This window comes from Homalodisca vitripennis, unplaced genomic scaffold (genome assembly GCF_021130785.1).
Source record: "Homalodisca vitripennis isolate AUS2020 unplaced genomic scaffold, UT_GWSS_2.1 ScUCBcl_2130;HRSCAF=6573, whole genome shotgun sequence".
Classification (NCBI taxonomy): domain Eukaryota; kingdom Metazoa; phylum Arthropoda; class Insecta; order Hemiptera; family Cicadellidae; genus Homalodisca; species Homalodisca vitripennis.
In genome coordinates this window covers 1352-28833 of record NW_025778259.1, presented here as the reverse complement: position 1 = coordinate 28833, position 27482 = coordinate 1352, and the positions used below count along the sequence as shown (strand labels likewise).

Sequence of the window (27482 nt, the reverse complement as noted above, 5' to 3'; positions counted from 1 at the left end):
AAATCAAAAGCAACAGTCGATACTCTATTAATTTATAATTTATCTGTTACAATTATTTTTTATTGAAAACAGCACACGGTTTTTTACATAGGAAACCAGTTTTTATTGGATTACTTAATTATAAAGCAAAAACAAAACAATCAAAATTCATTTACATTTTTTCACTTTTGATGATTTTATGACAAGCTCCTGAATTATCTGTCTGGGAGATGAGATAAAACTGTTTGTTACATTAAATTGTTATTATTAAAATTATAATTAAAATAAACTATTTACATTACATACAATGGGCATTCATTTACTTTTTATAATTTACTTTTGTGTCAGTCTTTGAGTATCTTTGATACCTCAATATCACTGTCCAAGTCTACTTCTGAAGTACACATATTGTCTTGTTCCATGGGGTAGCAGAAGAACTAAAAACCCTTCAACAACTATAAACAGTTAAACACTAAACATTGAGAACACAATACATAGAATGTACACAGAACATTTCCAAGAAGGGCTGGATATTCTACTGAACACTTTATTATTCTGTTTAGAAGCAGCTGTGGCCTAGGATTTATTCCAAAGAACTGGAGGATGGCACTTGTGGTGTTTGTGCAGAAAAAGGACAGGGATCCGTCTCAACCCAACTTGTACAGACCTATAGGCCTAACCTTCTTCATGGTAAAAACTATGGAAAAAATCATTAATAGACATATAATGTACAAAACCTTACAAGTTCACCCACTCAGTCTATATCAACATGTAGGTAAGTCAACTACCACCAATCTCCACAGCTTGGTGGGTGCAGTGGGGCCACCTTCAAAGAAAAGGAAGCCCTAGTCAGCGTCTGTATGGATATTGAAGGAGTTTCTGACCGAGTAGCATATCAATCCACGAAAAAATATTCAAACCATTGTTAATATATTTTGTCACTACCGTGATATTACTTCAGTTTTGAATTCACATAACAGAACAATTCTGTTCTGAAATCCTTAATTTTTTGAGGGTTCAGAATTAGATTTTTCCAACATTTTCCATAAGGAATACATGGAAATACTTAATTGATTATAAAACCAATTTAACATGTTCAGTCAAGATTTCACTTGTATTGGCAAGTACTTAGCTTTGAAATGTGTACCAGAAAACGTAGATGACAGTCATAGTATATTAGAAATCAGAAATCTTAATTAATTTTCATCAAGGAAATAATAGGTGTAGATAATTACAAGATAATCTAGATATGAAGAATACATATTTTGACTTATCAACAATTTTAGTTAAAATACATTACATTTTTTCTTTAAAATGTAAGTGTTTCTTGCAATCTTTAACCTTCAATGGTGTAGACTGATTTATCTCTGAGCCAGATGGGTAGTCATCTTTTTAAGGTTTTTGTCATAATTTTTAGTTTTCTGGAAGTATGTTGAAAAGTCCTCTTAAAGCCTCTCTACAGCCACCTCAAAGTTAAAGGCCACACAGGACCCGCATAGTGTGCTTTTGTGTAACAAGGACACTATCGAGATTATCAATTGAAGAGCTTCCCTAGACGGTTATCCCACAACGAATATGAGATTGAAAGAGGGCATGTACGCTATTTTTGTTGCTGTTGGTGTGCTTACAATTTGTATTATTTTTAATACAAGAATAACAGAATAGAGTTTAGAACATAGCTTGTCAATGTAAAGCTTTTAATGACGTTACTAATGCATGAAAATGTTATTTTGAGCAATAAAGGATTTTGATTGATTGATTTGATTTTTTGAAAGCTTTCAAGCGTTCATTCGATATTAAACCCAGATGCTTGGTTGTTTCAACGCTTTTTTGATTTGGAGGCTAAGTAATTTCATCTTTTAGCCTTCTTGCTAAAAGTTATATCTTGAAGGAATTAAAAACAAGATCAGTATTATCATAATACTACTGTACAGTGCTCACTATGATGTAGGTGTTAATGCCCAAGAGCTCAGTGGAGTTAGTGGCAGTTAACAAGACAGTATCATCAGCATACATGATAGGATAAGATCAATTTTCAATGTAGTTTTGAAGATCTCAAGTGAATAGTACAAACAAAACTGGGCCCAATACAGAACCTTGAGGGACACCTCTTCTGACCATTTATGGTTTTTATTTTACAATTATTTTATTTAGTCCCATTTTGTATTTGTTTTATTGTAACTATTTGCTTCCTCCCTGTAAAATAGCTTTGAAACCACAACAGTGCACTTTCCTCAAATCCCAGGGATTTGATCTTTATCAAACTGCAATTCAAAGAGTCAAAGGCTTTGCTGAGATCATGAAGGACACTTATTTGTAACAGTTTTTCTTTCTTCAAGGTTGTTAATTATCTGTTCAATTAAATCTATAAGTACACTTGTGGTTGATTTTCCAGATAAGAACTCGTGTTGATTTTCAGGTAAGATGTTGAAGTTTAAATTATATTTGAGCCTAACCAACTCTGGTTTTTCAATCATTAATTTAGAAATAGTCGGAACTAAGGATATGGGTCTGTAGTTTTTTTTCTCTAGCTTACTTCCTGTTTATGGAGAGGATACAGTTTTGATGCTTTTAGTTTAGATTAATGCAACATTTTACCATTAGAACTGATACCATCAATCCCAGTAGAAGTTGTTGATTTTAGGGAAGAAACCACATGTAAAACCTCTTCATGTGATGCAAGTTGCCGGTACTGATGTACAGAGTTTTGCTGGCTCTCCCGGTTATCTCATAATTCAATTTCTAGAGCTAGAGTTAGGGAAGTTTTATGACCCAGGCCAACAGTTTGTGACAGACTGTGTATTTTGCTTTCAAGGTCTTCTATGGAATACATTAGATAGAAACTAAATGTAAACAGACGGACACTTTTTGACCAAATTAGGTTTTCGAGACTTATACGTGTGTATTTATTTATACAATAAAACCTAAAATAGAACCAGTCAAAATTGTATTTACAATTTTAACTTCTGAAATAATATGTACCTGATACGTCTATTTGTTTAAAAAAAATTGTAGGGTTCCATCATATTACATCAAAATGCTTTCAGTAAGAAAGCTATGGCCTTTGAAAATTGCGTATGAAACCCTGGGTATTTGCTAGTACATTTATAAATGTTTGTAAGGTTGTAAGGCAGGGCTTTCATAACCATGGTAAAAGGAACAACAAATTATGAACTTTCCAACATAGAGATTACAAAAAAAAAACAAAAAGCAACCATTTTAACAAAAAAATACAAAATAACACTTAAAATTGTTTCCTATTTGGTATAATTTTCATGACAGAGATGTATACTGACCCCATAGTCCTGTTGGTTTGGAGAGTCTTCCGATCCGAGCTGATTCATGAATGTAGGCACATTGACAGGCAGGGACTTGGCATACACTGTGGTCACATGGCGCGGTATGTGGATTCCTTCGTCATGGCTCCCAGAATCTGTCACACACACAGTTCTTGTAACTCCTCCTTCATCTACCAACAATACTATGGGAATAAGAGAAGATAGATGCTACATATTCAAAGTAGTGATCTCACTCTATGTGAGGCCAAAATTGAAACTTTTCAAACAACCAGATACTATGAATAGTGAATGATGTGGCCACATTTGTTCAAGATTCAAAAAGTCTTTATTCGTGAAATGCACATCAGGTACAAGAATAGTGTCAAGTAAAAATACAAATTTGCTGTTGAAATGCCATCAAATTAATTATATTAAGATAACAACAAAATATACAGGGTGTTTCACAAGTGGTTGGCACAATTTCACAATATAATAGTAGACAAAAAAAGCAAAAAAGTTTATATGAACACATGTCCACTTTCGTTTCATTTAGTGTCTATCTGTCCCTATGTTTTTTTTTTATTAAAAAATCGTATCTCAAAAACCGTTGAAACAAATAACATGAAACTTGGCAGTTATGTTAAGCTAATTAAAGGAAACATTTAAAAAAATTAAATTTTTATTATCACTTTCCATTTCAAAATGGCAGCATTTAACATTTTTCAAACTTTGATACCCCAAAACTGTTAATCCCACGTATAAATTGCTAGAATAATTATTTAATGCAAATGTAACAAAAAAAATAAAAATACCAAATTTGTTAAAATTGGTTGAGAAATAAAATAATTACATTAATTTTAGTTGGTGATTGATTATGCTTTCTTACATGTTGAAAGTATATTTTTAAGTACAAGTCCTAATCGTTTGTTATTTGCTGGTCTTCGGATCATTAACAGCTGTTTTCTAGCTAATAATAAAAATTATCAACTACTTCTTTAATGATGGTTTCATTTCAAGGCTACAACGTGTTGTAAGTATTCTATTAAATTTGATTTTGATTGGCACTATTTACTGCATTACAGTAGTAGTGGCTATGTACACTAATGAGGAGTACGCTTTCTAAGAGGTTACCTAAAGTTTAAAGTAATAAGTAAGTTTGTAGTGGTAGTAATAATAATAATAATTCTTTAATGCTGTAAACAATTAAAAAAATATTGCAAGTCATTTCTAAAATATAATTTTACAAATTAATGCTACCTTAGTTAATCACACACATCGTAACCTTGAAATGAAACCATCTTTAATACTATCATTAAGGAAACTCCAACATATTTCAAATATTTATAAGAACAAATGAACAACATTTTTTTCAAAATATCTGTGATGTGTGATGTAATTAGCCATAAGAAATTGTATAACAAGAAGAATACAAATTTCCGGTGAAGGAAAAAGATATGCATACGTGCATACATTGACAAAAACTAGTACTGATTTGAATTTTAAGCTTTATTTTAATATAAGAAAAAAATTTTAACTATAGATAGGAGAACAAATTAAAAGTTGTATAAAGTCACTTGGACTATTATAAAAGCAGGAGTGGGTAGAAATACAATGAAACAGGAAACAATCACATTAGATATCAATGGTAAAGAAGCTGAGAATACTGTATATGTTGGTGAAAAATGTAATTCACATTTTATGAATTAAGTTAGTTTACTTCAAGTTGCAACTGTAACATACCATCAGCCCTGAACTTGAAGTCAACAATAATAAACATCAAAATTTTGAAATAAGTTTGCATTCTGTCGGTATTACAGACTACTTGAGAGTAATTGTATTTTTGTTGGAAACAACAATATTTTTAAATTAGATAAAATCATATTCAAATTACACACTACTTAGTACATGAAGAAAACTTTTCTGGACATTAGCTCCAACAGCATAGTTGCAAAACGGTAAGAGCCTACCTATATTTCCAAGCTTCATAAAGGGGAAGTTTTGTTTTGTGAAAATCAAATTTACATCACTGAAAGGAGCAGCTCTTTCTATATAAATGTAGTTTTTTGACCAACATAAATAAAAAAAATTATGACCATAATTTTTATACGTTTGTGGAGTTTACTTTTTTTAATTTCCATTGTTGCTGAAACTTGCAAATTTGCATTTACCTAATGGAACATAAAACTTTATTAGTAAGATATAACATTTGTTGTGTTTGTATGTAAAGCAATATTTTATATTGACACATCAAAAATCAATTGCATTTTTGGTCAATTTGTTACTTTTCTTTATTTATGTTAATATAACATGTACATAGTATATTTTTACAGCGTTTCATATTTTTTTACTGTATGATGTCCTGCGTCTTTTATATATTTAGTTTTTTCCAAAAAATGTTGGTACACGCCCAGTAAACTCGATATCTGTCATTTTGTGCTAAAATTGCTCAGATAGTAGTTTTTGCAAGACAATTCTTTATATGAATTCTAATACTTTTTCCAGTTACATATTAAAATTCTACATATTTTGGTAAAAAAAATTATAATTTTACCTTTGCATAAAGAATGTTCATTTTATAACAGTTTATAAGAATCCTTGCAATTGGCCAAAATGGGCTTGCCAGTACAGAATTTATTAAACGGCCAGTTAGAAGGTTAAAAGTTGAAAGGTCAACTACTGCCATTGAAATACAAGTGAAAATGACATACATGGTTCCACTAGCCAATTGTGAGCTGAGATATCATTTGACCTGAGCAAGAGGTCAGTAAGGCTTTATGAGTGCAAAGGATTAACCCTTTGAGTGCCGTTGGCGTTTTCCCAAAGTCATATATGCATAAAGTGCCGGGCTGTATTTTGCATATCTGTAAGCTTTTGGGAAAAAAGCTGTTGTAAAATAACTATTCAACAGATTTTCATAATTTTGTTTTTTTATAATTAAATGGACAATATGATACACATTGTTACAAACTAAATTTGTTTTATAAAAATATACAAACATTTCAGTTTTTACAAAAGTGTTTTACTTTTTTTTATAAGAAGTTAAGTTTGAACCTAATTTCAGTGTATATGGTATTTTTAAGATTTTATTTCTTTATACCATGATAAAGGCCATAAAATTCTAAATAAAATCCATGCATAATATGTGATTCTACAATAAAAATAAACATGGCATTATATGTATAAACAAAATGATGCCCGCTACAAACATTTTACAAATTGTACTTCATCTGTCAGAGTTTAGAAATGAGAAAGTAATAGTGTAGTTTTCACAATACAACAAATAAAACATCAAGATGACACAAATAAATATGATTAGTAAATGTAGAGACAAGTACTTGTTTACATTTCTTTTTTTTTTTAGGGTGTTAGCAATTTTGTAAAAACCAAAATAACCCTGTTATAATTACACTGAAAAGTCTAGTTTTTCGCTTGGACACAACTCAAATCACATTACTTTTATAAAGAAATGCGGTAAAATATTGTATAAGTTACTATTTTAGATTGTATTTACTCAAATGCTTGGTCATCGGCACATATACAACAAGAAAGGCCGTTACGCAACACGGTACTCATCCGCTACGTCTTGACTGGAAGACAAAACCATCGCATAGGTACTTTGGTATTATCGCAGCCCACTATTTTTGGACGAGTCTTCCTTATCGGGGACCAAAATAAACTTCATTATACATTCCTTCTTCCATAGTGAATAAAAAAATACTCGATAAATCATACTTCCTATCACCAAATCACCTGCAAATAGGCCTATACAAGTGACCCTTCAAGTAGGCCTAGACGTTACGAATCACCTGTCACTTTTGAATAATAAAATGTAGTTCTTTAGTTTTTGTTTTCATTGATTGTCGTAATAACTTTTTAATTTCAAAAAGAAAGTCTGTTCTTTTAATACTGTAATTTATTTTGTCCCCGATAAGGAAAACTCATCCATAAATAGTGGCCTCCTGATAAGTACCCAAACACATGTATGTTTCACAGATCAACATAAAACTTGTATTTATCAATAGTTTGGAACTTATTGAATACAGCTATTTGGTTATTTGGCCAAAATAGCCTTGTACTATCTAAAATATTATTGAAATACGAAACATCAAAATTAGCGACGCTGCGGCACTCAAAGGGTTAAGATTCATAAATCAACTGATATTTGTCTGGAATTCCACAATATTTTGCAAAGGTTTTAAATTTATTACTCATGACAGTTCAAGTATGTCTACCTCACAAGAAGACTTAAAATTTTTATACAATTTATTTAAACAGATTGGAATGTCAACTAACCGTCAGTGTCAGAGAGTTCCTCATCTTCTGACGGGAAGGTCTCTGTCGTATTATCGTCTATTCCGTCCATTCCATCCAGGTCAAATAGTCCCTCAGCATCTACTGATGGCTTCCGTGGCAAGTTCTTTGGTCGGTTGGCTACCTACACACACAAATTGTCTGCAATTAAAAACTGTTGCAATAAAAAGGATCTACAAATGATGTGCAAAATTATCATCCTATCTCCCTGATTTCTACATTTTCAAAGATTATTGAAAAAGTGGTCCTCATCAGACTTATGACACACCTCAAGAAGCTAAATTTAATCAACGACTGCCAACATGGATTCTCAAAAGGAAAATCTACCATTTCTGCCATAATCAGCCTAATTGAAGACATTATTGACCAAATAGACAAAGGACAATACATCTCCGCACTTCTTCTCGATCATAGTAAGGCATTCGACTGGGCACAGACACAGCAAACAAATGGTTTGCAAGCTACCTGTCAGGACGAACCCAAGTAGTTGAGGTACAGACAACCACACTTGGAATTACAAAAACACACCAGTCAAAACCACTTCCTATTCTCCGAGGAGTTCCACAAGGGTCCTGTACTGGGCCCTGTCCTCTTTATTCTATTTGTAAATGATTTCCCAACACATACCCAAGATAATAATACATCATGCGTAATGTACACAGACGACACAACACTCCTGATAAGGAATCTCACTGCAGAAGGTGTTTGTGCAGCTGCTACAGCCTCTCTAAACAAGGCACTGAATTATTGTAAAACAAATGACCTGGCTATAAACCCACAAAAAAACAATACAAATTAATTTCAGTAAGAAAAGAGACACTACTCCCAGCATCGCCAATGTAACAGTTGAAAATCATGTAAAATTTCTTGGAGTCATTCTGGACAGAAACCTAACCTGGACTGAGCAAGTGAACAATGTCTGCAAAAAATTAGCATCTGGAATATATGTTGTTCGACGCATTAAATGGATCAGCAACTTGGAATCAGCCCAAAACAGCTTACTACTCATTAGTAGAAACTCACTTGAGGTATGGACTTGCGGTTTGGGGTGGCTCCTCAGTTGGAAACCTTGTAAGTATAGAGTTCTTACCCTACAGAAAAAAGCCATCCGAGTTTTGGCTGACTTAGAACCAAGGCAGAGCTGCAGACATGCCTTCCAGACACTCCAGATAATGACTGTTACTGCGCTATACATCCAAGAAGTTATCATGTATGCACACCAGAAGAATCTCAAAAACTGGAAAGGACCTTCATCACTACAACACACGTTATGCAACAAGCTACACTCTACCCATACACCGCACAGCACTTTTCGAGGAGAAACCAACCTACATTGGGCGAAAGCTATGGAACCATCTACCACAACCATTAAGAGAGCTTCAGGGTAACGCTTTTAAAAAAGCACTCCATGACTTGCTTGTTGGACAGCCTTTCTACACCATTGACGAATTCTTGAACCAAGACTGGAGGCCTCAACTGGAACTCAACAATCGCTCTCAAATGTGATGCATCATCGGACTCAAAAATTATTTTTCCAAAACAAGTTTATCTAATTTCTGACTCTATTACTGTTCTTGATGAATATGCTAATAAAGAAGTTTGTCTATTGTCTATTCTCTGTTCTACTACGGAGTAGAAATAGATAGATATTCTATGGCAGTGAATCATAGTAAACCTCAAAGATGGATGGCCTTCTTTCTCTAGAACTCACAGACAAAAAGTAAGAATATTTAGAAATTTAGCTATGTATGATCGTGGGAAAAAACACAGAGGCGAAAAGTTACCTCTGGAGGAGCAGTATTCTAAAAAAAATTTTGACAGGTAAGGACTAGTTAGTTTTGGCAAGCGAGTGTTAGATTTTGATAGAGTATTAGTTGAGGAACCTTGAGAAGCCATCTGAACAGGAATAAGGTTTTGTTGTATAAATTCTAAAAGAAGTTGGACAATCCTTTTGGCAACATATTGAAGTGAAAGCCAACCAAATCTATGTACTGTATACATAAAAGAGGGTGTTTGTATATATGACATTGATAGACTCAGAAACTACTTGACCGATCATTATGAAAATTGGTATATATATGTATTTTACCACAGAGAAGGTTTATATGCTGTGTCCATTGATATAACTCGCCACCAGGTGGCGCTGCAAAAGATAAAAGTTTTTAAAGTGCCTACACATCATAAACTGCAATTACAAGACAGTTATGTATATTAAATAGATGCCAATATTTGAAGGTGCTAGGTTATGATGTATATTTCTTTACAATAAATTTCTGGTTGAACTTAAAAGCTTAAGTGTTAGACCACTTTGTAATTACAATGGCTATAAACATACAATTTTGACAGATTTTCTTAATCGTGGCAATAATACAAACTCTACATTGGCGTTGGAAACATAATTCACTTGAACCATAAGTGCTTATTCAAAAGCTTACGAAATGCCTGCGAAGCCATGGGATACCAACAGCTAGTTTGGTATAATTCAGGATAGACGAGGATACAAGGTTCTGGATTGGATTGTGGACGGAAGAAGTTCAACGATTTATTAAAGGTGGATTATCGTATCAGTATAATAATCTAACCAATATGGCATTAGTTTCCTTTGCCATTCTCAAAACACTGTCAATGCAGTTAAGGAGTCCATCGCTACTTAACTTAAAATCGTTAGTTTCAGCAAATTTAATGAGAAAGTCACTTAAATCAATTTCATCAACTACCCTACCACCCCTTGCAATACTTTACACATCTTAGCACCAGGCTTAACATAACAAAGCACATCCACTACATTGTACAATCTGTTATGAAATATACTGCTCAATGAGCTCAACAAGAACTTTGATTCTCCGTTGCACACCTTCGTAAGTGGTAGCAGAACCAGAAGCTGCATCAAGACAGGATTTGTAAGTCCAAATCGTACAAATACGTGGCTTACTGTCATTAGCGTCAAAGAGTTACGTTTGGGGTTGCCTTTTGACGAGGATTTAATTTTTGAGAAGATTGAGAGGACCATAAATATTTAAAACTGGTGTGCTTCCAATCATTATATTACCTTTGCTTATCTTTATCCTAAGGTTCGAATGTAACAATTCTTTGCCATAGGATTTCTGATCAAAGTACACTAAGGTGCTTCGGCAACATCAGAGTCCTCACTATCACCAAGTTTAGCTAAATCACTACACCAATTCTAGATCTCTATGCTAGTTTAGAAATAAAGAGTTTACAATAATTCTTCCTTAGTATTCTTCCAATCTTCCTTACAAACCAACCACATACAGATTTCTTAGTGGAGCAATAGCAATAATAACAAAATGTAGGGTATGATGTATGGTTCATACTGGAGATGAATGCATGGAGTTTGTGATATTGGAAAGCTGAGTCACTATTGTATGATTTGGATGCATCATTGCTGACTCTTGACTGGAAATGGATGGTAAAACTAGAGACTGACCTGCACAGATTTCTAAGTGGAGCAATGGCAATGATAACCACAAGTATTTCTGACTCTGAGTTCTAACTGAGTTCTAATGGCTGGTAAAACTAGAGTTTGACGTGCACAGATTTCTAAGTGAAGCAATGGCAATGATAGCCACAGATATTGCTGACTATGAGTTCTAATGGCTGGTAAAACTAGAGTTTGACCTGCACAGATTTCTAAGTGGAGTAATGGCAATGACAGCCACAAGTATTGCTGACTTTGGGTATTAAAACTAGAGATACCTAGTCTGTGATCTGGACCTGCACAGATTTCTTAGTGGAGCATTGAGAGCAGTAAGTAGAGAATGAATGGTCCACACTGGAGATGAATGCTTGGATTTGTTAATGGAAGGCTGTATTACTCTTGTATAATTTGGCAGCATCCACAGTTGACTCAAGTGCTAATGGCTAATAAAACTAGAGACTGGCCTTCACAGGTTTCTTAGTGTATCTAATGATAATGGCAAGTAGGGTATGAATGGTTCACACTGGAGGTTACTAGAAGGCTGTGTCACTTTTGTTTGATTTGGAGGTATCCACGCATGACTCAGAGAGCTAATGACTGTTAAAATTATAAACATACCTGTGCAGATTTCTTGGGTTGGGCGATGGCACTTAGAGGGTCAGGCAGTATAGGCTTGCTCTGTAGTGGGGATGTCGGCTTGGGGCTGGTGGCATTGGAGATCTGTGGCGCTCTCTTCCACGCTTCAGCAGCTTCTACCTGTGACTTCTTTGTGCTAATGGCTACAATTCTGCAAGTATCAAAGCGTTTGTTTAAAATCCTGTAATATCATGGTTTTGAACTTACATTCTATACCTCATATAGAAGATGGAACAGTTACTTTAGACAATATATGTAGCACTACCTCCCTTAAATCAAATCAAATCAGAGTTTTATTGCCAAAACATTATACAACGCATGGCAAATGTCAAATTTTTACTTTTTACTTGTTAAAATTTTTGTCAAACACACCACAAGAAATCTCATTTAAACATACAGTTTTGCAAACGTACCTACATCCATTCATTTTCCAATTATTCCCACTTCCAGCGACGAATTTTGTCAGTCTTTTTAATTGGTAGTCTCCCAATCATAAGCAAAAAAACTCGTCAACATTATAAAATGTTTGTGACACTAAAAAGCGTTTCAAACAATTTATTAACACTTTGAGCGTTGGAGTGTTTTTAATTGAATCTGGTAACTTATTGACGAAATGAACACCTGCCCGTGAAGGCAAGCGTTCATAAACCACCATTAGGTGTCTACCAGTTCGGTAGTTATCTCTGCCTCTAGTCCATACACATGTATGTCTCAGCCATTCGTCATGGCACATTTAGACATACAAAACAGAGTTGTTTCCAAGATGTAGAGACTGAGCAGCGTCAACAGTTGCAAATTTTTGAAGGCTTCCTTGCACGACTTTCTAAATTTCAACTTAGCGATAATGCGGATCGCTTGTTTTTGCAGCTTGAACACTCTCAGGAATTGATTGTTTGCACAAGCTCCCCACAACGCCAGCCCATAAGTGAGATGGGGGTAAATCAAGCCATAATACGCCATCATCAGAACCTGACTCGGGCAGTATTTGGCTAGAGACCTCAAAACATAAATGCCTGAGGCCAATTTGGAGCAAACGTGGTCGATGTGATCGTTCCAAGTCAACCGTCGATCTAGGTATATTCCCAGGAATTTTGAACAATATATTTCTTCCAGCATGGTGTCAGCCAACATAACAGCTGGCTCGTCATGACTATCTACTGATCGTAAAGCAAAATTTATAAAATTGGATTTTGCAAAATTTGTTTTAAGATTGAGGCTGTTAAATTTTGGACGCAGTTGTTGATTTCAACAAAACTCTGCTGTTCCAGAATCAATTTTGACTTGCTAGTGAAACAGAGAGTCGTGTCATCAGCATACTGCACTAGTCTTCCGTGCAGAAGTGATGAACCTACATCATTGACATAGATCAGGAAGAGAATTGGACTGAGAATTGAGCCCTGTGGGACACCATAACTCAGGTGAATTGGTTCAGATAATTTGTTTGAGATCTGGACAATTTGAGTTCTGTGGCTTAGAAATGATCTGAGCCACTGGAGAGGCACGCCTCGGATGCCATGAGATTCAAGTTTGTCAAGCATTGTAACTGCTCAACATTGTAAATAAGCACACTCACTCAGGATGGCCACTCAAATGTTTTTTTTTTTTTTTTTTTTAATTCCCTGTTTTTTTCTGTTTACCTGGCTGAAAGTTTTTGATTCTCTTGTCAATTTTCAAACCAATTATAAACAACTGTAATACTCTATTTAAACCTTACTCCATGGTGACAGTTATTCGTCACTAGCTGTGTTTGCAGGAAATGCTGCGAAGCTGCGGTTGCCTAGCAAACTTTTTTCTCTCAACGGTATATGCAAGAAATTCTTTGACGATTCGGTGCTACCACCTATTTTAAGCTTTTTTGTTGATATCTCTGAGTCTTTCAACCTGTCAACATAACATCACTTATAATTCATAATACATTTCTGTGATGTTTGGAAAATATATGAATCCAAATTCAGAAAAATAGAGAAAACAAACAAATTGCCCACAGAGCCTTTCTATGGGACGGACTGCAGTGTAGCATTGCAGATCAGATGTTTCAGGTGCATGAGTTTTTGGTACGAGACCACGATTTTGCCAATACACAAGATCAGTTTGGTACAACCAGAAACTTTCATTTGAAATATACTTAGAACTTTGTTCATCCTTTTAGGGGGAAAACAAACTTAAGAATGCCTCGCTATTTGAACTGAATTTGCAGAAGCAGGATATATTTTGAGTACTATACAAGTCGTACATCCCCTACGTTCTTCTTTATAAATAATAGAAATTGCAGATCGTAAAATGGGATTTCAGAATACATCCCTTGTACATAAAAATGTATAAATATATATTTGTATTAATTATAATACCAACATTTGAAAAAATAAAACCTCTTTATTAGAACAATGTAAGATACACTTTTATTTATATACATAACATTCACCAAGCAGCTAACGTCTATGCATAAAACCAGCAGACATGCTGACGTTGATGAATGTACACATTGAAAATACCAACTTCAAGTAAAATAATATTTAAAAATAATAATATTCTGTTAATGCTAGTTAATATTTTTTTTATACACTAAGAACTGTAAAAACACATTTTAGCAATCGGTAATTTGCAATCTGCCAATTAGTGCTCCACGAATAGAAGCAGCAGACTCGCGACAATGTCCTGAATAATATATAGAAAATACAAATTATAATCAAAATAATATTTGTAAAACTACAGTAATGTATTAACTCTTTTAGGATGAGTGGGCTATCTATAGGCCACTCTTGTTTTAATTTTTATGAGTCAGGAAACATTGTAAAAACATGATTCTCTACGCTAACACAAGTCCTGTGACCGTCTTACAAATATATTATGCAGTCATGTTTAGAGATCTAAGTCATCTACATCTTTTTTATCACAAACGGCTTACGCCACGTCATTCCAACAGTGTTGTCATGTCAATACAGACAATTGTATTGTGTATTTGTGTTTTTATCCTTATTTAAAAAAAAAAATTAAATTTTGTTCTCTTACAGAAAATAAAGTAAGAAACTGAAAAATGTTGATTCCACAGTAAAACTATATTCATTCTTCACATCCAATATGTTTTTAACTTGCTTGTTGTGATATCAACTGTTCCTACTAAACATAATTTGCAACGTATTCGATACAATAGCTGCTTTTAAATATAAAACAATAGTAATTTATTTTGTTCGATTTATGTATATTTAGCATTTATGTTAGTTTAAAATATTTATCACCATTACACCTACAACAGATTAACTAATGTGTCACCTGGATAGAATGTGATGATCCCTATGGACTCGTGTGCGCAACTGATCCAACGCCTCGTACTGCTGCTCCGAGTACTGCCGCACACGCTCCTCTGTCAGCGCGGTCTCACGCTTGATCCACTCTGTAAGCTGCTGTTGTAGACCAGCACCCACAGCAGTGTTATGCACCCCTGCCACACAAATAGTAAACTCTATAGGAATTTTGCCACACAAATGTTAAACTCTATGGACAGTTTATCAGTGAGGTTTCCTTATCACAGACAAAGAAAAAGTGCTTAAGCACAAAAAAATAAAAGCGTTTAACCAATTATTTTTATAAAAAAATTACAAAATATTTTATGCCGTAATTGGTTTATTCATAGAATACTGTATATTTATATTTTGATTTGAGGTTATTGCATGTTGTTATTTTATTGTTTGCATGTCAAAATATAGGTTGTTATGAACAGCATAAAAAAGGTACACAATAATTAGGTTATAAAAGTGGTAATTCCTATCAAATTTAAATATTGATTACAATTTATCTATTAGTGAGCTGTAATTTGTTTGATAACAAACTAAACATCAATGCCACCTATGTTTTAACCTGTTTTTAATTGATTTAATAACATGTTTTTACGTTTAATTACTTTCTACCAGTGCACAAGTTTATCTTCAACAACTACTGAACCATATGAATAAGTTTGGGAGAAATGATAAGAGATGATCATATCCTATCTAATTTTTTTATTATATAGTTAGTCAGTCAGTTTTGTATCGTGTCCATGAAGACATGTGTTGTTGTCTGTAAAATATTCCATTCCGCAAAGAGGAAGCTTTCTTGGTGTTGATGGTGTTAGATTAATGTCTACAGAACTACACAGCTGCTGCTACTGTACGCTTAACGTTACTCGCACCGTGAACATCATTCATGAAAGGTTTTCCAAAGACTTGCTAGTCGTGTCCATAAAACTAGAAATGTACAACCGGATCACAACAAAGGGCTCACTGGGCCTGCAAGAGATGATAAGGCACCAGATGTTTTGGCTACAGTTCAGCTCAATCCACGAGACTCATCTAGAGTAGTGGCTACCAATGCAGAAATTAGCCAATGATCAGTAGTAGGCTACTCAGGCTCCTTAAGGACAGTAAAATGCACCCATACAAAATTTCACTATATCAAGAAGAACTGCATGGAGAACCTTCTCAGAATGAACTTTTGTTTGTGAGTCCGTGATAAAATGCACGAAGATGAATATTTTATTCACAAGGTTTTACAGTGTGACGAAGCAACCTCTGGAGCAATGCAGAAGTAAATCGTAACATGAGGTTCTGGGCTTTTGAGAATCCCTACTGGATGCGAGAGGTAGACAACCAAAGGTACTGGACCCTCAATACTTGGTGTGGTATTATTAGTAACCAAATTGTTTTCTTTTTTGAAGGACAATTGGACAGAAATATGTTCTACTTACTCATTGATTACTTGCCTTATTTATTATTGAATATTCCTGAACGAATTATCCAAGAAATGTGAATTATGCATGATGGAGCACCAGCACACTTCTCTGAAGCAGTGCAACAAACTCTGGATGAGGAATATCCTCAAAAATGGTGGGAGAGGTGGACCAGTCAACTACCCACTCAGATCTCCAGATTAACGTGCATGGACTATTACTTGTTGGGAAGGTTAAAATACTTATGATGCAATGAATCAGGCCTGCTGCACAATCAATAAATGGAGAAGAGGTCTTAAGGGTTGTAGAAAACTTCAGTGACAGAGTAGAACTCTGTTTGGAAAACAATAGATAACAGTTCGAACATCTGTAAATAAGGTTAATTGAATAACATAATTGTTGACTGAAATAGTTAGAACCTAGATAATTGTAGGAATTATAAATACTTAAATTACAGCATCCGACGAAGAAAATGTTTCAAAGAAGGTAAACACTTTTTAATTAATTCACTAAGAACTTTGGCAAATAAATGAATTCAAAGTGTAATGCAAAAAAACTTGATGAAAATTAGTATTTTTGGCACTGTTTCTAAACCATAAAAAATAGAGCCTAGCTTTAAATACAAACATTTTAATTTTTCAAGAGAGCTAATATAGGTATAATAATGAAAGTCATACCTTACTATTAGAATTTTTAGGTTTTACGATTTGAGATACCGTAAAAATTTGTATAAAAAATTTGAAATGTAGTGAAATAATTGCCTAGAACTACTTATTTATATATTTATTTATATTACTGTACTTAGAGATATGCTTATTTATTATTTGTATAGATAATCGATACAGGAAGTAAAATACAAAAACCAGGATAATAGATCTTGGCAAGTTTTCCTGCGCATTAATCTAACAAATTGTTTTTATTATAAAAATAGTATTTATATAGTTTTATATGTATGTGTCACCTCTACACAAAACGATTGCTTATTGACAATTTCAGTTTAATATCTGTTGAGTGAAGATGATAGAAATAGCTCAAGAATTTTAATAATGAAAGCAATATTACGACAGGATAAAAATGTTGGTTATGACACCGCCTGCATATAGTTGGTCCGTGTCACTGGCCTACTAACTGGTGATGCACAATGCTATGAAATTGACAGAATGCAGCTTTATTTTTCTCTTTTTTTACATATAAAACAATTAATTTAACTTACTTTGTTCAGAAGTGTAAAGTCTCACATGTGAAAGAAATACAACCTAGTTTATACTCCAGGTACTTCTATACAGTAGAACCCCTCATATCCGGCCACCACGGGACCGAGTCCCTGGCCGGATAACGATTCGGCCGGATAAAACCAACCTACAGTACACAGCACTTGACGAAACAAAACAATTGTACTGTACTGTACTAACCGCACTGGAAATAATCAACGAACTGTTTTACAGGTTAAAACCTATTAGCTCAACTGAGGACAACACAGGAAAATGTAAACAAATAGATACACCAAAATAACGCAAGAGTCGTGGGAGACTAGTGCGTGCAACTGCGCGTCTGCAAGCCGTGGTAAATAAATTTCGATATTGGCTTCCGGGAAGTGGCCGGATAAACCGAGGTGCGGTAAAACCGAGGCCGGATATGAGGGGTTCTACTGTAATTATGATTACACTCACAGAGTAGTAACTAGTGTAAAATTTGCAACAAATTTACCTGTGACTGGGACATTGACATCTTCTTCGGAAGACTCTATCACAATGTTAAAAGCTGGTGAATATTTCTCGCTACTCTTCATGGCTGCTATTTCTTGTGGTTTGGTCTGGACAAAAATTATGATTAATTGCAACGGGTTCCAGTGAAATATTGAGCATCCAAGCACTTGACATTAAATAATTTATTGCATACATAAATCAATTTTAAATACATTTACATAAAATTAGAATAGTATTATGTCAAAGTTAGAGAAATCTCTTTCATGGAAAGATAAATGTCTGGACATAGCGTTCTAATTTATTCTACCCCAAGCTACTTTGCCTCTAAACTATTTGCTGAGATCTATGTACATATATGAATTTTAGTTAACAAGCTACTTTACATTATTTGCGAGTAGAAAGTATCCACTAACTCCAACACATGTACCAAGACACTATGTTCCAATAGGACAGACAGTCGTGTGCGTCCACTTCCGAACTACTTGGTCCAAATTCTTGTCATCAATAAAAGTTCGACCAAGCTAAACTGATATGACTGGCTTCTTTTTTATAATTTAACATCTCAACATTTTTGTTTCTCCCAACTCTAGTCTTATCTATCAAGTCGATTACGCTCACAAATTTTTACTGCTGCTATTCCTTACAAAATTATGTTTATTGTGCGGTTTTTCCAAGTCAAGGTGGAACAGCATATGCAAAGGGCCGGATTGTCAAGAGAATATGCTTGATATGTGGATTCTGGGTACAAGTGAACAGTAGCCAGGCTAGGCTACAGTAGCCTAGCAGGGCTATGTTATGGGTGCTCATGGAGTTTTCATGACAAGCTACAACTCTAACCAAAAGTAGTGTCCCTCTTAACCCTTTGAACAAGCCAGTACTGCAATGGTTTATTCACCTTTTGTAGTGAGCCTACTTTTTGTAGTATGATACTTGTCAAAACACAAGTTAAAATTAAATCCAGGTTTGTGTGGGAAAGTACCACAGAAGAACAGTGTTTTTTTTTTTTTACCTCCAGGGATGTTTCTAATTGGAGCACACGGCACAGTCTTTGGTTTCATTTGTTCATGAGCTCTTAGAGAGTGGTAAAGCCCACTCATCTTTATAGCTGTATCACCATCCAAAGAAGTAGTTCAACCTCACAAATGGCGAATGTTGTTGACATCCCCAACAATCTTCGATCAACTGTTTTCTGTATCAGTGTGATGCACTGGAGATTGGTTATGTTCTCTTTTGATGTTGTGAAAGAAATAGCTGTTGACAACTAATACCTCCAAAATCCAAAAATAAAGCTTACTCCACCATTTTAGACTCTTGTTAGCAAACCCATAGCTTGGTCAATTCTATCAACACCACCCAATTTAGTAGTGTACTTACAGATGACAATAGGTTTCTCCACATGTTCCACTATGTTTTGTCTAATTTTTCATGTAACAACTCGTGTAGATGCATTGTGGTTAATATTAATACAATGCGCTTTTCTCTCTAAGCAAGTGCTAAAATGTCTGCACACTTATTTCTGAAGGCAACTACACTGTGTTTTCCCAGGCGCTTCGGATTATGCATTTTTATATTTTTAGGGAGTCCTTTTCTATTCAGTGAAACTTTACCGGTCAGGTCAAGTGTCAATAATTCATTGGCAAGACCTGTGCTAGTACAAAATCCATCCAGTCTGCATTTGGCATTTTGTAACAGAATTACCAAATGTAAAATAATCCTAGTCTTGAATGGTAAATCAGGTCGAATCAATGAGTTTGTTGCAAGTGGGCCATAATATGGGTCAATTACAGAGAAATAGCCATTTGGTGCATCAGCCAAAACAAAGTCTAAGGCCCCATTTGGTAGGCTTCTGGGTATAACACCCATTTTGAAGGGTTTCCTTCTGAAATTGACTACGGACTTATCAGCAATTGTAAACATCTCTTACGAGAATAAGTTTTTGAAAAATCTGAGGAATCCACCCAGTTTTCAGGAAAATATTCTTTCATGTTTGTTTTTGCCTGTCTATCCATGTTCATGTTGCCTGGACACCTTGAAATGCAATAATTTCTTTTACAAGAGTGTAATTTTGGAAATTGTTTCTTTTATATACCGGTTTATTTCCTAAACAATTTAAGAAATATGCTCCAACATAAAAGAAGAGAGAAAAATTGTAAAGGAGTTGTTGGTCTAGGCTGGTTTTGTGGTGGTATAAATCCACAACGATTTTCATCAAATTGTACAAGTTGAAGATCAGGCCTATTACTATCTCAATACTCCCACTAGTCTACTTGTGCATAAAGCAATATTCTAGGCCTAACCCCACCTTGTGCTGGAGGTCGTTGTTCAGCCTCATCACTATCACTAACACTGACATCTAAATCACGATTATTTACTACACTTTCGTCCTCAGAAATAGCAAAATTAGGATCAGTATCATGATCGTCACTATCAAAATCAGACAGTGCATCCTGAATGTCTTCATTGTGCAAAACATTTGCATCACCTCTGCCTCGGCTCGTTGACGCCATTTCAGTTGAAAATGAAAACTCACTTTACGTGTTTATTTATTGTAAACTAAATAATTACAAACCTGCATGTATTCATAAACAAAAGACTTCAAAACAAATTTTTAACCAAACAGCAACAGTTGCAACAAGTCGTAGGTCAGCTGAAAATAAACACTACTCAGGATTTCAACTACGCATCGTAAAAATGCCGAAAGGGAAACCATAGAGGAAAATAACTTGTGACTAGTTATTTAAAACCCTATCACAATCTACAGAGACCCTATATCGAACAAATATAGTCTGAATGACTGAGTCTGACTTTAGACCGGACCGTCCGAGATAGCGATGTCGGACTGAGTTCGCCTATGGACCGGACCATCCGAGATAGCGATGTCGGACTGAGTTTGCCTATGGACCCCAAAAGACTAAGTATAGATGCGACACATCCCGGTGTCTAAGGTTAAATAAATAAATAAATAATCCATAACAAATAATGAACTTAAAAGAAATAATTAAATGGATAAAATGTCTTTATTAGTTTCAAGTTTACATAGTATGCAACAAAATACATATTACAGGAGAATTAAATGAATAAAATGTCTTTATTAGTTACAAGTTTACATAGTATGCAACAAATACATATTACAGGAGTTTTAAGACCAATAAAGTCTGCACTGTAAAGCTACAGTAAAAAACTTGTATGTGGTAGTACACATGAAACTAAAAACTACAGAGAACCTCTATAAGGGCTTAGGCCGGTCGACAAACTTCCATTATTTATAAAGAAGAGATAATATAACCAAACATAAAAGCTATCTAATGTTATCTACACTTATTGCACCACTAAGTAAACTTTCAAAAAAAGCTTATACTCTTCATGAATAACACATCATAAAATTAAATTAAACTAAACAACCATAAAATATACTAAAATTATCGTGGAAAAGAAAGCAAATTTTAAGAGTTAAAAGTTTTTTTATTCCTGGATTAATTTTATGTTATTCTACGTGTAAACACTTGTAAAATTTTGGTTCAAGATATGTACAGAATTTCATATACATAGATAGTATATAAACAGGTATCCCACTCAATCTTAATCATCAAATTCACGGCTCTTTCACGGTTTTTACGGTACAAAAATAGTAATTTCACGGTGGATAGTTTTTATAAACATTACAAATAAAAATAGAAAGAGATTGTGCTTTTCACACAGAGTAACCCTCGCGATTAGGCTTGCGTGATTCTCGTTCACGTATGTACCAGGCCTTACGAAAGAATCACAGCGTGACGCATGTTGATTCATTTAACCACAAGTTTTAGAGATTTTCAAGGTTTGTACATTAAATTCCAAGGCTTATTTAAGGTTTTTTCATAGTGAACGAAATTCACGGCTTATTCCTGGTTTCACAGTTGGGTGGCGACCCTGTATAATTAGTAAGCATCTAATCTAGGCCTCAGACAGACATTGGAATTAAACTGTATTACTTACGAGCAGAGCTCGGCTGACTAGAACAACGGCTGTGCTGGCGTCAAGAGCGTGAGTGTAAACACCACAGTTGAGACATCGGTTGATGACCCAATCTCCGCAGATGTCCACCTCAACCAGTGCAGGCTGCTCCTTGTGGATATTCAAGAGCTCCACAAACCCGATGTTCTGCAACACAACCGGTTACACTATATCGTCTTCTAGTGGAATGGTTGATTTCAGCTTCATCAATTGAGAAACAAGTGAAATTCTTTATAATTCTATGTTCAATTATGTAAGAAGTAGTACGGGGATACTGGAGAAGTTGGTTGTAGTTACACAAGATTTGTGTTATTTTCATAATCAACAAGTGAAATCCAGAAAATGAAAAAGTAAAGGAACAACAAAATGCTGTAAAATTGACTCATTCTCTAATACTTAATCTCACGAAGAGAACTGTAACTATGGGCAAGTCTCCCTAAACAACAGAGGAAGTGCTCCAGTAAAAAAAGGAGAAGTAAACATAAATTTTATTAAAACCTATATATTGTGATGTACGCTTTGTGGAGAGATGACACACTTAGCCATAACAAGATGGGGGTGAGAGTCGGTCATTTTTGTTGCCAGTTTTGCACATCCAAACATTCATTCAGAAATTATCTACAGAAACATATAGGCTACTGGCCTGCCATGAATGTTAAAAGATGAGAAAACCATGCCTGCCATGAAGGCAAACCTTCCGATGAACTATACTGCAAATATCTTTTACTTACATTAATGTTGATTTTCTTCTTAATACTTTATACGCCCAAATAAATAAATGACTTTTGAGAGCTTGTTTAAAGATAATACTATGTATGTTACATTGTGTAATGTTTGGTCACACGATTTGAATGTATGGAATGATCTGTGTCTAAAAACCATATGACTTGTTTATATACAGCTAATGTCTTTTACTTATATCAAGCTTAATTTTCTTCTTTAACCCATTGCGGATCAACGACATGAGGGTGACGCGGAGCGAGGCGTGGACCAAAAGCACAATGACGTGACCCTCACGCGGATGACGTGGTACGGGATGACTCATTTGTTTTGAACGCTTATCGCTGTTATAAGCCTCGGAGATATTTATACTCAGTTTTCCTGGACTGGCTTCCTATCTTATCTCTGGTACTCGTCCACAAACACTCCCCTCGTTATCGGTCAATAACGTTATTATTTGCGACAAATTGTTTGTCTGAGGCGTACAGTCGTGGCGTTCGATTTTCCTTTGCCTCGTGTGCGTGTACGTAAATAAAATGGGTGACGATTTACGATCATCTGAATTAGATAGACTATTATTAGAAAGTGGAAGTGCGGAAAGTGATATCGATAGTGTTATTGAGGATGGACCCGCGTATTTGTCCACGTTTTCATAATTACGCGGATACTAATGTTGACAGTGACGAGCGGGCTAGTGACCATGATTCAGATGTTCAGGACTATTTCATTACATTGTTCCTGGGACACCACCGGATGTGGAAAACTCTATTTCAACATCATTTCAATATAAATAAAACGCTCAAAGTAGTGCTTCCGAGGATATTTATGAATATACTTGAATATAACTTACTTCTAGTATAATATACTTGTCTAATATGATCTGTATAATGTTTATATAACATAAATAACAACATAAACAAAAACAAAACATGTATAATTAGTGAGCGCGCTAAGCAGGCAGGTAGGCGTGCAAACACTGCGGGTGCTGAGTTGTAATACGGATTTATTCGTACTCTAAGGCCCGCGCGCGCGCCGTTTTCACGATCCGCAATGGGTTAACTCTAAGTGCTATGAGATGATGAGATAAAAAACGATTTTTCTAAACCAAATGTAAATTGTTTCCTTAATTATTGTACATGTTTCCAATATTTTTATTACTAAAAAGGGGGTACTGGAGAAGATACTAGGATACAACAGAACTAAAAGCAAGAGTTAAAGAACTTAAAGATAATATGAACTACTTACTGCAAAAAGGCAACTAGTCCATCATACACACATCTTCAGAATTTTTGCTTAGATTGTTTTAAATAGGTCAACTAATCATTTACTGCATAGTGTTCTGGACTAGTATCCTATCTGCGGTAAACGATATTTTGGAGCATTCTTTAATTCCCAATGATAAGGATTTTGGTATAATTCAGAGAAAGCTCAGAAAGGAAGAAAGATATTTTGGGCCTTTCTTTTTTGGCAGTAATAAGTATTACACTATAGATGTTATAGAGGTAATACTTAAATCTTCATAAATCATGAACAAGTTTATCATTGTTCAGATGAAAGAACTGATTTCATTGAGTAAAGGCCTGGAGTTACAAGACTTGTTTGAGTGATGACTCCTAAAGTAAAGCTGTACCGAAACACCTAAAACAGTCTTTCAAAATATCATGAAATAGGTATTTCATCCGAAACTCCACATGAAGACTACAACTCTGTACTGCCGATAATCAATAAATAGATGGATGATATCAAGAAAACATTGGTCTAGATACCTCAAGATAATATTCAGTTTTAAAATTTAATTACATAATGTTCTGTGACAACCGAAACACGAGTTCAGAAAAGATGACCAAATGTAGAAGAATTTAATTTTTATTAAAATAAATAAAGTTTGTATTTGTTGAGTTTGATATTTTTTTAACAAACCAAACTAAAAACATGATAAAATGTTTCGGTTCACTACAGAAAGAGAACATGTCCACAACAAAAATTGATCAAACCTTAAAAATTTATCCTAAATGTTTCCCTTTTGTAACATGCACTTATATATAAACAAGTTTAATATATCCTTCAGATTCTTTTTTGATGCTGAAAAAGTAATAAAATTTGTCTTTTAACAAGTTAGGAAACAGGTTATTATTAATAAGTAAACGTTGTAGTTCAAGATTATTCCAAGACAAGCCCTTTAGACCCAGACCTCAACTGCAACTGGGACCGGAACATAAAATATTGGTATCAAGAAGTGATTTTATTTTCACACAGCTTACCTGATTAAAAGGAAAATAGCCTATCTTCAGCAAAAATAAGAGCTTATATTCTGTGTGCACAGGTACATTATCACTTTACAGTGTTCATTTTTAGCACTTTTTAATCTCATCTGTATATGACTCCCATGTATAAGTGTTTGATAAAGGCAATGATTAATAATTGGTCTAAGTTAGGAGACAAGGAGTTAGCTGGATACAGGCTAAGTAGATAGGAAGGGTAATAAATTTATAATAAAATTTGAAGGATAGAAGTCTAGTTTTAAGATTTACTATAAATTTTATTATATGAGTCAAGAGCAGAGAAGACAAATTTGCCAATGTCAACTGGTCCAAAGGCCTATATTGTTAAAAAAATTATTAACCTAGGCCTAGTTCTGATTCCACTTAGTTTCATATGACCAAGTTGAGTTTCATCAAAATTACTAGGCCTATTGACTTTTCAGTCAGTGTAGCTACATACTTGCTACAATAAACAATATTTACAAAATACTGTAATCACCCTAGCCTCTCATTCTCAAGGTAATGAGTTACTAGCTTACTGTTAGCAAAACTATTCTATGCAAACCTGTTTGTAATTTAGAAATTAAATGTTTACATACCTCATTGAAAAATGGATGATCTGTTTGACTACCTTTACTACTTAAATTATATGTTTCTATTGCTGTTCCTTTTGAGTTTATTATTACATTTAAACATTTACAAGTAACCTGCATCGTACAATGTTACGTGATAAACAACAAAGGAATTAGGTGACCCAAGCGAATACAACGCAATTGTTAAAAACTATAATTATACCAATTAATCCATAAATCCGATACTGCACTGAATTATTTTGTAAAATGTTTTTAATAGATAATGGGAATTGGTGACATTCGGCTTCTGTATTACAACTTTTAACAAAGAAATTAATTGACTGCCTCGTTCCTTCCAAGATCAAGGCCTCCCAGTTCTGCTCTCTTTTTCCGACCTAGCTTGCAAAATGCAAAACAGATACAGAGAGAGTGAACGACAGAAACATATGAGAGAAGCTAGGATTAAAAAATCACGTACTACACTTCAACAACCAACCCACTATCTTTAGCTGTTTTCTTGTCTGTGCAGCGTTTCACCTTCTGCCACACAGATCAGCTGTTCAATTTATTTGAACATACTTCCCCAGACCCAGACAACGCCATAGAGAATAGATGTGCGCGAATATCATTTCTCAGTAACAATAAAAAAATGTATAGTCACAAACCACCAAAGACAGCAGACTTAAGTTACATGATATGACAAAGAACTGTTCATATAACAGTCCAAACAATATTAAACAGTAATAGAATGGTTTAATAACAATAAAATGAGAATAAATAATAGTAGTTTAAATATTTATAGATTTAAATATAATAAAGCTATAGCAATATGGCTATACCAGATAACAACACTAATTAAAAAAAAGAAGACGTAACCACAGATTTCCCTCATCAACACCGTGTAAACCTTCAAACATGTTCAACAATGAACCACAAAACCTGTATACAATAACACTGGCTTCTCAAACATATCATCAGATGGGCAGCATATTGTGATCCTTTAAAATTACCACTAATGATGCTTATCGCAACTTTTAGTAAGTATGTACTGGGATCTGAGTGTGTGTTTAGTTTGTCGAAGGTAGAGAGGTGAGAAAATGTTTGATAGACTACGTGGAGTAGGGAACCGTCATTACAAGACATTACGTAACGGGAGCGGACTGCCTATTTATAAACCTTTGTCTACTCCTGCGGGTTGTTTTAAACGTTCTAGAGGCTCCTCCTTTTCTCTGCTTCTCGGAAGTTGACTGTTAATTACTTTTGCTGCTAATTGCGACACCGCTTTTCAGATGGAATCATTTGCCAGCATCTCCCCAATGATGCTCTCTGGGATCATACCTGATCATACAGAGTGTCCAGGAGCGCTTCATCAGGATGCTTGGCTCCAGGTTGGGTTTCACTTACCGCACAACTCCTATAAGCGAAGTCGAGAGTCAATTTAACCTCCTACCTCTACATAGAAGACGTCAGCTCACGGATCTGGTAACTCTTTTCAAACTGGTGAATGGACTGCTTGACTGCCCAGGTCTCCTCAGTGGCATTGACTTCTCCATCTCAAGAGGAACTCGTTCGATGACCATCTTCCGTAGACGCTACCATCCTACTTACTACGCTTATCACAGCGGTCTCTCTAGACTTCTTAGAACTGGAAGTGATGCTGCGCCACATTTTGACTTCTTCAATGAGACTGTCGCATCTTTCAAGAGAAAAGTGGCTTCCCTTGTAAACAACTAACTAGTAGCCTGCCCCCACGCGCGCGCGCGCGCACACACACAAGCACACTCAAACACGCACGTCACTGGTATGCATGTAATGGATTTAGTTTATATTTATTTCAATGTTAAATTATTTAAGATGTTAAGATGTTGTTGATTATTTATTAGGT

The 27482-nt window shown here is 34.7% G+C and overlaps 1 protein-coding gene across 2 annotated transcripts in view; it reads right to left on the bottom strand.

Annotated features, from left to right (window-relative positions):
* LOC124371852 overlaps positions 1 to 26109 on the bottom strand; it is a 39194-nt gene extending 13085 nt beyond the window's left edge. Inside the window, exons 1-7 of one of the 2 annotated variants that reach the window (XM_046830212.1) lie at positions 25625 to 26109; positions 22027 to 22191; positions 18053 to 18158; positions 14914 to 15082; positions 11626 to 11794; positions 7551 to 7692; positions 3276 to 3448 (exon numbers count right to left, since the gene is read on the bottom strand). In XM_046830212.1, the coding sequence (XP_046686168.1) occupies positions 3276 to 3448; positions 7551 to 7692; positions 11626 to 11794; positions 14914 to 15082; positions 18053 to 18158; positions 22027 to 22191; positions 25625 to 25738 (1038 nt within the window). In that variant the 5' untranslated portion in view covers positions 25739 to 26109. The remainder of the gene's footprint in view (positions 1 to 3275; positions 3449 to 7550; positions 7693 to 11625; positions 11795 to 14913; positions 15083 to 18052; positions 18159 to 22026; positions 22192 to 25624) is intronic. The other variant, XM_046830213.1, reaches the window with a different exon arrangement.
* Between the last annotated feature and the right edge of the window lie 1373 nt (positions 26110 to 27482).